Genomic DNA, 15,880 nt, shown 5'->3' with positions numbered 1-15,880 from the left:
AATCTTTATGAGCTATGGACATTATTTTCATCGGGATTAATAGTATCAGAGTCTGACAAAATATATATTTTTATCAATAATACCTTAAGCAGACACTTGTATAAGCATTTTAAAGGTGTATGGACTTATCTGCCACCTTTGTTACTGATTAGGGATATTAGTAGCGGTTGGTCGAGCGTCGGACTCGTAACCATGGTCGTGAATTCGCTATCTGCCCAGGACAACCAAGATCAGTCGGACCATATTGTCTTTGGGAAAGGCGCTTAGATTCCGTTGCCATGATATAGCCAATGGTGTGCTTAAAGCGACTTTAAAAACAAGCAAGATTCAACGACCAAAAAGCGAACAGTCTATAATCCTGACCGAAAATCCAAAACAGAGTAACTCATGTAAGATGGTGCCAAATCTCAATTTGAGTTATGTGACATTGTATGGAAATGGTTCTTCTTTTGCCATGACGCTCTTCCTTTTATGTAAAGACTAAACACTTGAGACTAATCAGACTTCTAGATTGCTAGCTTTATTCAAGTCCAGTTCATGGTTTTAATAGTGAAATTGTAGGCCCGGAACTATGACACCGTTTAGTATCGCTCGCAGTTGGCACTTGTCAATGCGCAAATCCGAGCCGTTGATTGACATCGTTAGCTTGGTATTATAGATACCGTAAATATTTCAGAGTCAACTGTCAGATTGGAGAGAAGCTAACAAATAAGATACGTTGCTATCAGCAATACATCAGGACCAGTTTCTTGCCCTCACCGATAGCAAGTGCTAAGTACAATGTAAAGCATTAGTATTCATTCTGTTTATTCGTATGTCAGCAAAAACATGTGTATACTTTCTTAAATGTAAACCGAAACTTGTCTTGAAATGAATTCTTTTCGTGAGATCAGATATTTAGTACGAAGTCCCTAACAGTGGACATTGCCGGGCGAAAGGGTACAGATGACTAGGCACAACCAATGCCCTTAACATATATGTTGCCCAGCATTAAGTTAGCCATATTCGTAGATTTTTCTCCGATATAATCTCACCTCTGGAAAAATATGTTACTATGACAGTTCTTAAAATTTGGCGTATCTATACTTTTACTTACTTATTTATTTATTTATGTATTTCTTTATTTATTTATTTATTGTCGGATGGGTGTCAGATATTTTGTGTTACATGTTACGCTAACAGCCCAAATAACATGGTTGCCACTAATACAGAAGACCGTCTTTTCAGTTAATCGTGTCTTTTAATTAGGCGAAAACTTTCAGCTTAATATGAAAATCGTTAACATTGAGCTTGGATGGACCTGCGGACGGACAAGCACACGGGCACCTAATTTCCATTTTGAAATGCTTTGTTATCTTTGTTATTTCTAGTATTATTTCAGGGCCAAACCTGCAAACGTTGACATGTATTATAAATAAGAAAAACAAGCAGCACGCGTTACGTTTTGCATGAAGAAATTACAAATTATATAAATTAGCAGTTCATTTTTATTCAAAACTTGTTGGATTAAGATAAGGTACTGAACCATAATTTTATCACTTACATTAATGTGAAATATAGAAAAGCATTGTGAAATATTTATAATTTTTTAAAAATTCCTATATTTTCATATGTGAAAAATATATCCTTGTATATTTTCATACGATGAAATTCACGCATTACCAACATGATATGCGACGGTTGATTGCGTGTGGTTGCGCATTACTTGAGTAATACTTGAGCAATAAAACCGAGCATTTTGTGACCTTGAGCAATAAATAGAAACTGCACGAACGTTAAGGCATTACAACTATTATTATTACTTTTATTTGTATGCGGTCGATATTTAATTCGTCAACGTTAACGTCTTGAAGAAGTTATGCCCCTTTAACAACATTGACAGCAATGTGAAAACTTCGGTATGTTGCAACACTAAATTGGACATTCTATTGCGGTCAGATAGAGCAAAACAGTTTACAAAATGTCAAAATTTTCAATAATTGCAAAACAGGAGAGTCATGGATATTTTATGTTTATGATCAGCCAATAAACTATAATTGAAATTGTAGCATAAGAACGAAAAGGGTGGTAGGGGTGGAAAACTGAAAAGTGAATTTAAACAACAGTTTTGATTGAAAAGCATCATTTGGTATAAAAATAAAATGAAAACTTTCTCTTAATGGTAAATACGATATATATTTCTTCTTGTTTTTGCAACAACAAAAAAGAAAACAAAAAGAAAATGACATTTTTGGACTATTTACCACTTTGCCACTCATCCTAATAACACTTTTTATTTGACATGATGAAAAAGTATCTTATATCAACGTAGGAAACAAAGTATACTCTATTTAAAAATAGTCAATAAATAATATAATTTCTGGAAGTTCAGTTTTACTTCACTCGTAAAAAGGTGCAAGTGGCAACAAAAAAAAAAACCAAAGCAAAACAAAACGTTACTTCTATCCATTTTATAGTTATTGTTTGTCTGAATTTATACGCAAAAACAAATTACAGTGTTACAGTTCTCTCCATATACCAAGATTCCTCACGCACACGCACATTGACGTACTAAAGTTTATGCGTAAATGACTGAGAATTATCCAAATAAAGAATCACGAATGGTAGAAACACGAGGTGCACGTACAAGCTGAATGATGAAGCAAACAAATAATAGATGTTAGATGAAAAAAAAAAGAAGTGCTAAGTGTACTATGTCAGTGTCATAATATTGATATAGATGTCTTGTAATTGTACACAACTTCATTAAAACACACTTTATTTCATTTTGTTTTAGCTACATTTCTAATAATTTTATTTTTTTTAACTGAATATCGGGTATTAGAAAAATCTGAAATGTTTGAACTAGGTCAAATTGATATTAGAGATTATACCCTAAATTAAAACAAAAATACTGTCTATTAATGCTTTGTTTTATTTGTTAATATCGGAAAATTCATTAACACGGAAATGTCATATGTAAAAGGCTGTTTCATAAATTCGACCGAGGAGAGGATAATTTTTTCCAGAATTCTTTTAAATTCATCACTAAGACGATTTTTGTGCTGTCGCTACGAAAACGATCTGATCGTGAAAATAAGAATATTTTATTAGACTTTATAATCAGCTGACTAGTGGGGTTTTCTATTATGTTTGCAAAAAGGCTAATTAGTAGTTTTCTACTATATTTACAAAAAAAGCTAATTAGTAGTTTTCATTAAGGGCTCAAAGTTAGTCAGAATCATCTAAGACTTATGGTACCAAGTTGAAACATTATCGTCGAGAGTTCGATCTATCGATCTATCGATCGATCGATCGAGAGCTAAAGCTTTTAGGCACATATATTATGCACTATTTAGGTCATGGAATTAAAAATGACAAATCTTTTTCACTTAGAGACCTGGTGTCCTGTTGTATTTTGTTAATTTCCACATCCAGAAGAAATGAATGCGATATCGTTACTATTGCTTGTAAAATGCATTTAGTGAGCTCAACTACAAACAAATTACCGACGATTACTTACCGTACAATGTTATGTTCTCATCAGCGATATAATTTACAGGAGATGTTTTCTGTTAATTTGTTCTTTTCTATCAATGGGATTGTCGTTCAATTCAATCTGCGAATTGTTTAAACCACATTTTTCTGTCTTTATTTGATTTCTGTCAACGTCGCATGTGGAGAAAGTAAGTGTGAAACCTTAATCTCTTTTGGATCCTACGCACGACAAAACCGATGTTGATACATGATAATATGATTTTGATACACTTTTTCCAGTTGAAAGTTTCCAAAGAAATACTTAGAACATGTAAATGGACTTTGTGATGACCTACAAAACTAAGATGATTGACAGCCGATATGATTAACGGAATGGATATCACGATCATAAATTTTCATAACGTTTTTTCTTCTTTCCAAATGCAAACACTCCTATTCACCGCCCTTGCTTTCGTGTCTATATTGAATATCATCGTTTACACAATTTTCCTTTAACAAAAAAGACTGAGTCGTTAAGTACAACGAGGATACATTAATACATCATATACATTCATCGAGGCTTTATAGCGTAAATATGTTATAGTTATTATCTTACAGATGCAAAACAAAAAAAAACAAAAAAAATTAAAAATCGCTGTCAAGGAAGGAAATAAAGTTCAATGGCTGTTCGAATCACCTATTACAGTCAAACAATATTGATCATCATTTATGTACCACAATCATAAAATCGATCAATAGATTTATCAGTTTGGCTGATCTTTCATTTACTCACTAATTTATTCGTTATTTCATGCAATTGTTCATGCATTGATTTATTCATCTATCCATTTTATTCATTTATTCTGTTTCAGTCATTTGTTTACTAATTTATCATTTCAGTAATTTATTCCTTCCATCCTTTTCGTTTATCCAAAAAATTCAGGACCATTTGTAAATCTTGGAATCAATTAGTCTTTCCTTCGTTTATTCGTTCATTCATTAATTTAATTCAGTTAGTTATAAACATTTGAATTTAATGTTCTATTTCAGCATGTTCTATTCTTTTTATTTTTTATTATGAAATTTCCAAATATTAGTTTTTCTTCTGTTCAGTTTATATTCTTGTGTGTATGTGTGCGCTTGTGTATGTATGTATGTATGTATGTATGTATGTATGTGTGTATGTGTGGGATGGGAATGTGTGTTGAGTGCGTGTTGCGCATGTCTGTGTACTTTCCCTACGAAAACAAAAGGTCAAGAATACATGTCAAAAAGGAAATGTACTTTTACAATATTACAGTGCAAGCCAAACGGAATAAATTCTGGGTCAGAGTTATTTATAACAAAGAACGTTGTTACAAAATAATGATGACATTAGATTTGTCAAAAATGAGCGACAGAAATGTTAGGTCAAGAAATTTGCTTATAGCAGGTTGGTAGAATCCCCCTCTCATTTCATAATGATTAAGTTGCGATCATTTTATGCACTATCCATCATTTTGTGTTTATTTCATTTATATTTCGGCACATTTTCTCTAAATTACACAAAAGAAAAGAAAAAAAAAAAAGGAAAATTTGTATTCCTCAGCATTGCATCGAGTCTTCTCTGTAATTTGTTGATGTCCAGTTACTCTAAATAAATGAATGTGTTCAAATTTAAAAGCAACTGATACAGAATTACAGAAGCATTTTACTTGCATTTTCAATTCTCATAAAATCATGGCATCTCCGAAAGTAAGGCTTCTTTTTCGCGTCAGACATTTCAAGGCACTGACATTCGCAAAATAATTTGTGTTGAAATTGTTGAATTTTCTATAGCGAAGTTTTGATCTAGTCGTAGTTCTCTGCATTTCAAATCCTTTACCTTTCCGGAAGAATGCAACATATTAGTCATTCTTTTGCAAACATACAGAGGAAGATCTTGTAAACTGAATTCCAATTGTATAGTCTTTTGGTTCTCCACCCCAACCCCCACGCACACACAAGAAGTAAGACAAAACGATAAATTTTTATTTAAATATATATAAAAAAAAATAAAATGAATGCGTGTGCAGCATGCATTGTCAATTATTTAGCTATGGTGACAAAGGTTGAAATAATAATAATAATAATAATAATAATAATAATAATAATAATAATAATAATATTATTATTATTATTATTATTATTATTATTATTATTATTATTATTTTATTATTGCGTTTGTTATATCATCATCATCATCGTCGTCGTCGTCGTCGTCATCCTCTTCAATAGTAGTAGAGATGGTAGGTTTTGAAATATCCCGAGTCCTGTTTTCGTTCATATAAACGTAATCGTGCCACATATAACATACGGAGAAACTCCCGAATACTGGCATTTTCTTGTCAGCAAATATCCTTATTCCAGTAACTTAATTAAGACTATACACAATTATTATATAATATTTAACTACCTGTTTCTCCTACAAATTATAAATAATGTTACCATCTGAGAATGGCCTTCATATATTTTTATATTCTTTGAAAGTTTGTTTCTATGTCCTCACAAAAAATACGTTGCAAAATTATCATTTTTGCTTACCTCAAATGCAACCCTTTCTACATGAAAAACATAAACTCTCAAAACTTAGTATAGACAACATTAATATCTACAGTACAGACGTAATTATTAATCCTAGCGGCCATTCAAATTGGAACAATGACTCGTAACTCAGACAAAATATGTGTGGTCTGTAACCCAAACCACCAGTGGACCCGACCTTTTACCATTATAGTTTAGTATAAGCATGGGCGCCAGCATATACGATTTTCACTTCTAAACATGTTTTGGCTTACATCTCTACAACTTATTAGTTGACCACTACATGTTTGAAAGAAGTTGTTCAACTTACACGGTCATCTCCATAATAAACATAAATATATAATAATCGAGCTTGCAGGTAAGCATTGTACAAATATTCAAAACAAAACAGGTAACGTATGTATGTATGTATGTATATATATATATATATATATATATATATATATATATATATATATATATATATATATATATATATATATATAACATATGACTTGGAAGGCGTGAAGAAAGAATAAGAACGGAGAGATAATGTTTGTTGTGGTCCGGTACGTAAAATTTCAAGCTGATTCATAATGCAACAAAAAGTAATCTAATGTTAGTGAACCGTTATGTATTAATGCAAATAATTTCCATTATCCTTTTTGTTGAAAATTTCTTGTTTTAAAAATTCTTTATTTTCATGATGTGAAAAGTTCGTTGCCAATGAAAGTGTATCAGAAACAATAATACTATTTATTACTGAAAATCTCTGATAAATTTGAATTGTTTAACAGTCTTTATTCAAAAAGAAAATGATGGTCGTTTGTTATTGGAAATCCACAAGAACCTGAAGGATAAGCGACGAGATTCTATCTAAATAAATCATAATTCTGTGTACTACATTTCTTTCATAAATGGCTTAAAACACAGTAATAACACCATTACAATTTAGTGACGTACGCAAACAATATATGCCATATGAACTCAGAACTTTAAATAGGAGACAGCGACACGAATGAATGAACATACGAAATGGATAGAAAAAATATTTCTAACAGCCAAGGAATGAGCAAGGACTTTCCTAACTTACCTGCTTTTATTCTTTATATCGGTACTGGAACCACACGTATTCCTTTTGGTTTTGGCCTCTTCAGTACCTCTCAACAAAGATGTTACTTTCATAATCTCTCTCTCTCTCTCTCTCTCTCTCTCTCTCTCTATATATATATATATATATATATATATATATATATATCCATACATATGCACACACACACACACACACACACACACACACACATATATATATATATATATATATATATATATATATATATATATATATATATATATATATATAGTAGCAGTATCAACGGTTACAATGGATTTCATATTAGAATTATTAGACATTATGAATCTCAACTGTTATTGCGAATTATATATTTTAGATTTGCTTTTATACGGTTGCTTACAAAAATGCATATTCTTCGACAAATTATATTTTAACTCCTATAGCGATTATCTAATTTTGTTGGTACATATGCGAGGAATATTGTTCTTTCTGTTTTGGTGACTTCATCGAATCATCTTATAAATAAACGCTAACACACCCCACAGTAAATAATAAAAGTTAACGTCTAGTTCGACATGGAATTTTCCATCATAAAGGATTTATGTTTTCACTTTCTCTTTGGAGAACTATGGAGTTCAAGTTACAGAAACATGTCTTAAAATATGAATTGTTTTTATTCCGATATCGTATGGCAGCGTTTATAAGCTAGTCACATTGAATAACTGCATTTTCCTTGATAAAGCATGCGAGTGTAACTATTTCAGCAGATTTCAAGACGCATCATCCCTATGTATTTTGGCATGACTCATTGCAAAATCTGGTAAACTATTTTAGCAGTATAACTCAGAGCGATATGCTTAAGCCATATTTCTAAAATATAGATCTTCACGTTAAAATGTTTATTTCAGTCAGGGCTGGCAGTATTTTCGGTAACATTCTTATAAACTTTTATCCAATATGTTAAGGTAACCCGATAAAATCGATAACAAGTTTATAATAATGATTAATAATCTTTGCAAGCTTATCTTGAACGTTTTCAAAGATGAATTATCAAAAGATAATTTCACATGCCATGAAGTAAAATCTATATGTACAAATAAAATGAATATTTGCATGAATTGGGAATGGCGGGGGAGGGGAGAGATGTTTCAGACATAATTTCCAAGATTTATATGAAATTTTTCATTCTTATAAATTTAGATCATTGTAGATATATAATTAAAAAAAAAAACAATTTTCGCCAAAAACTACAGCATTAAATCTAAATTTCTAAGCGAAAATAGTAGTTGGTGCTCCGATGTATCTGCATATTCCCGTGTGTTTATATGTGTCTGTGTGTACATGTGTGTCTGTGTGTATGTGTATGTTTGTGTGCGTCTGTGTGTATCTCTGTGTATGTGTGTGTGTGTGTGTGCATATGAGAGAGAGAGAGAGATTTTATCCGTTCTGGACTTACTTCCAAATCTGTCCCTCTTAAAATCTACCCATGGAATGCTGTACGGGGCGAAAAAATGAACCATAGGATGCGGTCGTTGCGCTGGTACCTTTATCACCGAATTTCCACGGTATAATGTACATCCGGTGCCATGAGAAAGATGTTGTAATGTCACATCGAGAGGAAGCAATGTAGTTCCATTAAATGTTCCTGTTGCAAAGATCGATGTGGGTAAGTGTGGTACATCGAATGGAGCAACATTGTTTTCTTGTTGGTTTGGGATGTCTAAGACATTTTCACTTAGAGCTGGAGATTTATTTTCGTTACGGTCCTTTTTATTTTCTCCCAGAATCTGGCTGATACCAAAAGACAATTTAGGTCTTTGATCCTTTGATAGATTCGCTTTACTTGATTTTGCCGTCGCACAATCCTCGTTCTCAGATGAAGAGTCCATTCTGTTTTTCTCAAACTCTCTTAATAAAAAAACTGAAATCCTCAAAGGTGATATTGTGTTTGTTATTATACAGAGCAAGCAAAAGAAGAAATCTCAATGTTCATGATATAATCCATCTTGGCATCGAGAGAATGAAAAGCAAATTGTTTTTATTCGATGAGATGATGTCTTCGTCAGCATCGCGGAGGAATATATCAGATCTCAAAGGGTCAATATAATAAACATCCAAGCAAATCTGTACTATATTACAATCTTTAGATACATAAACATCCATTTGCCAGCATCATGACACGAGAAATCTGGCGCGTTTATACGTCAGAGTAAGCGACCCTGTGATTGGCTGGTTAAGCGTTAGAAACTGTTGGGACAATTAGGCCACGCCTTAAGATAAATTTAACCAATTGTACATGACATTTCGTTTTATTACGTGTCTTCATCTTACACGGTCGATCAATAGGTCGGGCTGCAAGATACCGTTCAATCCAAAAGCTGCGAAAACCTGAAAATGAGCTGACACTGAAAAAGCTTTAAATTACATCAAAGACAATAGCTCAGCGGGTCAAGTCTTGTTGGGGCGTCAATACCAATCTTAGACTGCTTCGACTTTCTCGCACTCACGAGATCTATTACACTGTTAGTAATTTCATTTTATAGCCCCGTGTCTTCATTATTGGCCACCATTTTGACATTGCCTTGTTCTAAAGCTCGAGAATGTCGGTTTCGTTTCGGAAGACAATAAATCCAAATAAGACTGTGAGCTACGAAGAGACTGTCTCATTTAAAGTTTTCTTAGAGCGCATGTAGTTTGTTTTCCTAAGTTTTATATTCTACAATAATTATCTGTTATTTTGGGATGTGCAGTTGTTAATGCAGGATTAGAAATCATGAAAGGGAGAAGAAGAAAGTTAAATTCGTTTGTATTTGTTTGATTGTTGTATTTTCTTTTTATTACGAACATCAACACTTTGAAGGTTATATCGTGTCGAGGAAAGTAGAGTTAACAGCACTTGCCTTTAGGCCACTAATACATTTCTAATACTATTATACATGTCGCTTTATTATATCAAGTATCTTTTTCATACTTTAGACCTCAAACGGAAAATAAATTGGGTTTAAATTTTCTGAAACCTGTTAAAAATTTAACAAAGCGTAAAAAGATCTAAGTACACAATAGAAAGCATCTAAATTTATTTTTATTACATATCATTCACCATTCTTGGCGTGATCATGAACGTAGTGCTGTGGGAACTGCTTTCCCTTACCTTTTTTGCGCTCGCCACTGTCCCCACCCCATCCCAGATCTGGAAGAAAAACATCCATTCTCGTTTTTATTTAGCATTACACCACAGAGCGTAAATCAATGCAAAGCGTAACACAGCCATATCACATAGAAATGCGATTAAGTAATGTAATTAGGTAATGCAAATATATGTATGTATTCGGGTTAAAGGCACGTCATCACAATACTGGCTATATGCAAAATACCATGCTGTTTTCTTCTTTAAAACTACGATGACGGTCCCATTTAATTGAGGATGGTCTTTTAACTATTACTGATAGTTGCAGTAATCGTAAGGAGAATAAGATGGTACCAGAACTTTATTCTTAAATCAAATATAATTTTCGTTTTGTTTGAGAATTTCATTGGGAGTACGAGTGGTAAAGCAAGGTACACACATTTGCTGTAAATTGCGAATTTTCGTTTTCAGTTGAAATGTTTTACATGTAGAATGCCCATTTAATTATATAGTTCCACAATTTACCTTTGTCTTGTATTTTAATGTGGTTTCAGTCTAGGAGGTTGTTCTGCGATATTTAGCATCCTTTAATATACCTGCATCTTAACGAAACCGGAGATATAGTGGTCGCGCCTGTCCATCCGTACGTTCGTCTGTCTAAGACAGAGTTCTTTGTCGCTTCTCCTCTCACAAGTTTAGATATTAATTCAACCTATGTTAGTCACAAGAGGGATTGTGTAGATGCGAAATATTGTTTATTTTTCCCTGAATCGTTTTGGGATATATGTCTTTAGAAGCACGCTCGCTATTAATTCTCTTTCTACACTTGATTAACTAATTTGCATTGAATGACCGTAATGATGGTCTGGTGTCGATGCGCAAATTGGTTTTTAGCCAATTTCTCGATTATATTCTAAAAGAAAAATATATTAAAATGGGATATTTTGAAAATGAAGTCCCAGGAAGAAGCTGGCTATCGTCCCTGATGTACCGCATGGAGGATTTAATTCGAACGTTGTCGGTTGAAAGAGTGATTGATGTAAGTATTATTTATCAGGCACATTGTGTTTGGTAATTCCGTGGAGAAATGACCGAACATTTGGTATTTTGAAAGTCTTGTATGAAAAAGGACTTTATTATCGCTTTTTCTTCCGTACTACGCATGCTTGGTGGATTTTATTTAAACTTTAGGCGCCTAATGATGGCTGATACCAAGTGCGTAACACTTGTCATTGCTTCTCTTCGCACATTCCTTGAAATATTTAATTTTTCACTTCCTAGCCAAAATTAGCGATGAATGCAACATACAATCGTGTCTTTCTTATCTCCCTTTCGCATTTATGTAGCAATTGTTAAAAAATAAGGTATTTTAAGAATCTTACTTGATGCAGGATCTCTCAGTCGCTTCTTATTTGACTGCTTGCATTAGTAAATGAAGGATTTGTAAAGAAGTGAAGATTTTATCTTTGTGTTTATAGTTTGAAAATTCCTTTAAAATCGTAATTAAACGTGAATTCTCAAAAGAAAGAATCACTTCTCCTACTGAGATATTTTCTGCACGCGTGCTATCACAAATATAATTCTGTTGACACGCGTGCTCAGCACATATACCATTATGTAAGTTACACATCATCTTGCACGTGTTCTCACAAGGTCAGTCACGTGTCAGTCTAATCATATTGCCCTTAGTACGGTCAAACAACCATTTAAACAAGACATCGGTCAGTTTATTTAGATCGTGATCTAGCCGCGTGTTAGTTTACAATATTCTAGTATACTTCACTGGCTAATGGAAGGGAGCAGCGGCATCACTGCTGGTGAAGGGTCCGTCTCGTAATCCAATGGTCGCGGGTTCGATAATCACTCAGGCCAGCCTGATTCGGCTCAGATGATTTTATGCATAGTTAAGGCACTTAGCCCCCATTTCCTTGGCATCAGTGCCGGTGCCAGACCCGGCCAGACTATCTGGCGCCCTAGGCAAGGTTAGATTCTGGCCTCCCCCCCCCCCCGGAAAATATCAATTTCAAAATTTATAAACTAATTTTTTTTTTAAAAATGCGCCCCCCCCCCCAAATCAGCGCCCTAGGCGGCTGCCTAGTTTGCCTATATGGTAGCGCCGGCCCTGCTTGGCATTATATATTCAATACAATATGAATATGCAATTAAAACCATCATAAACAAAAGCATTCCCCAATACCAATGATTAAAAGGGAGTGATAGACCAATGACCACGGGGAAATTAAAGAGCCTCATAGGGAAGCTTCCATGTTCATACTAGCCCTTGGGATCCTCGCATCAAATATATCACCGATTACTAAAAATGACTTACTCTGAAAAACCACTTCACACAATTTGATTAAAAATTCCAGAGATCATCCTAGCATGAAATAGTTTTATTTTATATTAGATTTAGTTGATTTAAAATGATGCATATCCACCATAAATCATGGCTGCTTCTACTAAAAACAAAACTTGAATAACTTCTCAAAAGCCACTTAACTAAATTTGATCAAATTTTATAAAGACCGCGCTAACTTTACTGTCGTTTAAATTTATATAAATGCCGATCCACCATAAAATAATTCAATTTTACCGTTATTAAAGGAGAGGAAAATAAAAGTCTAAAGTAATCCTATCTAAAAGAAATTTTTTGATATAAAGCATCCTGGCATCGATGTATTTCATCATAATAAAATGATCTAAATATGCCGTTAAATATGGATGCCAACTGTGAGAAATCGGATAACATTTGTTTTTATCACATGTGTAATTGATGCCAACATACAGAAATTGGATTACATTTGTTTTTATCACATATGTAATTGATGCCAACATATAAATCGGATAACATTTGTTTTTATCACATATGTAATTGATGCCAACATAGAAATCAGATAATTTATTTTTATCACATATGTATTTGACAACATTAGAAGGAATTTCAACAGAAAAGATATTACTGATCCAGATATTTTGGGCAAAGTGCTACTAAATATGACTTTTATGCAGAGGTCAGCATGGCGGACAGTCTCAGAACCAATGGGACCTCCTTTTGCTGTATAGAATACTGCGATAATACCCAAATGAGACAATTGCAATTGTGGTCTAATTTATTCAGACAATGTATATCTCCCCACCCCAGACTGTATCACCCCACCTAAGACTGTATAAGTATGTTCAGTGTTGTTTTCGGGACAAAATATAAGGGTAAGTGAAGAAAAAAATAACCGAAATTATTGGGGAATATATTTGAATTTCATGTAAAATATACAGGAAATATAGGGAAAACTTAAATATCTCTGAAGCAAATTTAAAAATCCTTAAGTCATTCAGCTCATGGTCACCCATATGAACTGGGCACCAAAACATTTATTTGAAATGTTTTATTTATTCTTTAATATGTTTATATCGGTTAAATGAAATGTCAGAAATGACATTTGTTTTACAATATTAATGAAACCGCACTACGAAAGGATACTGTCTTACAAATGTCAGTGTTTTGTCAAATACAAGTTTAAGTAAAACAAAATATGTTTTAACATCCTGAACTTTGAAACTGTAATTTTAATAATTCATGATTCGGTTTCATGTCAGATTTGAGTATACTAGTAATCTACTTAAAATTATCACTTGCAAAAATGCTACTATGAAACATGATACCTTCCTGATCTACTTAAAATTATCACATGAAATCAGGTCACTATGAAACAATACTTTCATAATGATTTCGTAGTTAATGTTACTTTTCAATATGCACAAACCGTTTAGAATAATGAGTCTCCAACAATACACTTTTATTAAGCAACATAAATTCAACTAAAAATAATAGAAATGAAGTAAGATCCAAGTATGCGTGATTAATTTATATATACATATCTATCATTCTATACACAGTATACTGCTGCCAATGCCGCTTGTCGATGCTCACTGCAAATCATTGTTCCTCTAAATAATATCGACCCTCCTATCATAGAAACACAGCAAAAACAATCAGTTTAAAGGTAAAAGCTGTGACTTACATTGTTATCTATTTATTAAGCAAACCTTTGGAGCAAGTATGTGTGATTTGGATTTGTCAACGAAGCGTTAATAATTTTTCATGTGACACTCTATTGCCTTAAACATGAAGTCTTGTCAAGTCTTATCAATCAACTATACTATTGTTGTTGTTGTGGGGTTTAACGCCATTTTTCAGCACACGATAGGCTATGCATGGCGGCCAGTATTAATGGTGCAGGAAGAACCCGGGAAAACCCCGGGAAGAACCACCGACCCAAGAGAAGCTACTGGCAAGCTTTCTCACATACCCACATTAGCCGAATAATAGACTCGAACCCACGCAGACAGAGGTGAGATGGCAGTGATCCGTAACGGAGAGCGCATTAGATCACTCGGCCACTAGGGGCCCCCAACAATACTATAGCAAAGCGATTAATTCATAAACCATTATAATAAACAATATCTATTCATTTAAAATTTACATCTCCTGCGTATATTTTATTCAGACCGCTCCGCTGGCGTAGTGGTTAGAGGATCCTCCTCGGATGCGGGAGGTCGCGAGTTCGAACCCCGTTCGAGTCATACCAAAGACTTATAAAAATGGTACTGACAGCTGCCTCGCTGGGCGTTCAGCATTAAGAGGTTAGTGTTAGGACTGGTCGGCCTGGTGTCAGGATAATGTGACTGGGTGGGACATTATACTACATGTATGCGGCATGATGACCCCATGCTTGACATCACTATAAACTGCCACACGGCAGACATCGTAGCGATATGAATGAATTTTTGTTAAAGCTACGATTAAAATTAAACTCTCTCTCTCTCTCTCTCTCTCTCTCTCTCTCTCTCTCTCTCTCTCACACACACACACACACACACACACACACATACATACACACACACACACACACACACACACACACTTTATTCACGTATTATTAAATGCCATTTTGTATTCGCTGTTTGGTTATGTTGTTGGTACATTGGAAAACTTCACTGCTTTCCACCTTTCAGATCGTCTGCCTATCAGCGACTCTTTCATAATGTGATTTATCCAAAGAGCGTTTGGAGCTAAACCAGAACTGTATGGAGATATTGCAATGTTCGGATGTTGTGCTCCTCCGCCAAATCTGTCCACGACGGCGGATTTATGAATAGGTGCTTTATCATAGTATAAATGGATACCGCCAATACCAGTGTGTGGGCAGTTTTTTTCAGTAACGTCCCGCAACTTTGGGGGCTTATAGGTGTCCACAGACACTAGCAGAGACAGTTACAGGTACCTGGACGACTTGACCTTTTGCATGAAAAATAGTGCGTGTTAAACTCTCCTTACAGTTTGACTACGCGGATTGCGATTTGTGGTCTCGGTTTGTTTTATTTTCCCAATCCATACATTGTTATTTACTCTTGAGTTGAGTTCAGAAAGTAACTATGTTGCATCACCTCTGACATTATCATTCAAATGTCTCTTGTCACTCTTTTTGTGTTTGGCAAGTAGCTTCTGTGGCGAGTTCGACACGATTATGTTTTTGATCAATTGTCAATAAATGTGGGGTCCATCCTGCATACATCCAGCATTCAAAGACCTATCTGAACTGCATATGCCTTTTCAATATGTTAAAACAGCTGACAAATTAATGTCCGTGATGTTATGACTCTATGGTCTTTAACTAAGTAAC

The 15,880-nt window shown here is 34.0% G+C and overlaps 1 protein-coding gene across 1 annotated transcript in view; it reads right to left on the bottom strand.

Moving 5' to 3' along the window:
* Positions 1-9,185, bottom strand: part of LOC149770853 (T-cell leukemia homeobox protein 3-like) — a 34,427-nt gene extending 25,242 nt beyond the window's left edge. The window contains exon 1 of the mRNA XM_089949027.1: positions 8,529-9,185. Within this exon, the coding sequence (XP_089805153.1) occupies positions 8,529-8,961 (433 nt within the window). The 5' untranslated portion in view covers positions 8,962-9,185. The remainder of the gene's footprint in view (positions 1-8,528) is intronic.
* Between the last annotated feature and the right edge of the window lie 6,695 nt (positions 9,186-15,880).

Source organism: Sinohyriopsis cumingii, unplaced genomic scaffold, assembly GCF_028554795.1.
Source record: "Sinohyriopsis cumingii isolate HCF-2022 unplaced genomic scaffold, ASM2855479v2 utg002242l, whole genome shotgun sequence".
NCBI classification, from domain to species: Eukaryota; Metazoa; Mollusca; class Bivalvia; order Unionida; family Unionidae; genus Sinohyriopsis; species Sinohyriopsis cumingii.
This window is presented reverse-complemented; position numbering and strand designations above follow the sequence as displayed.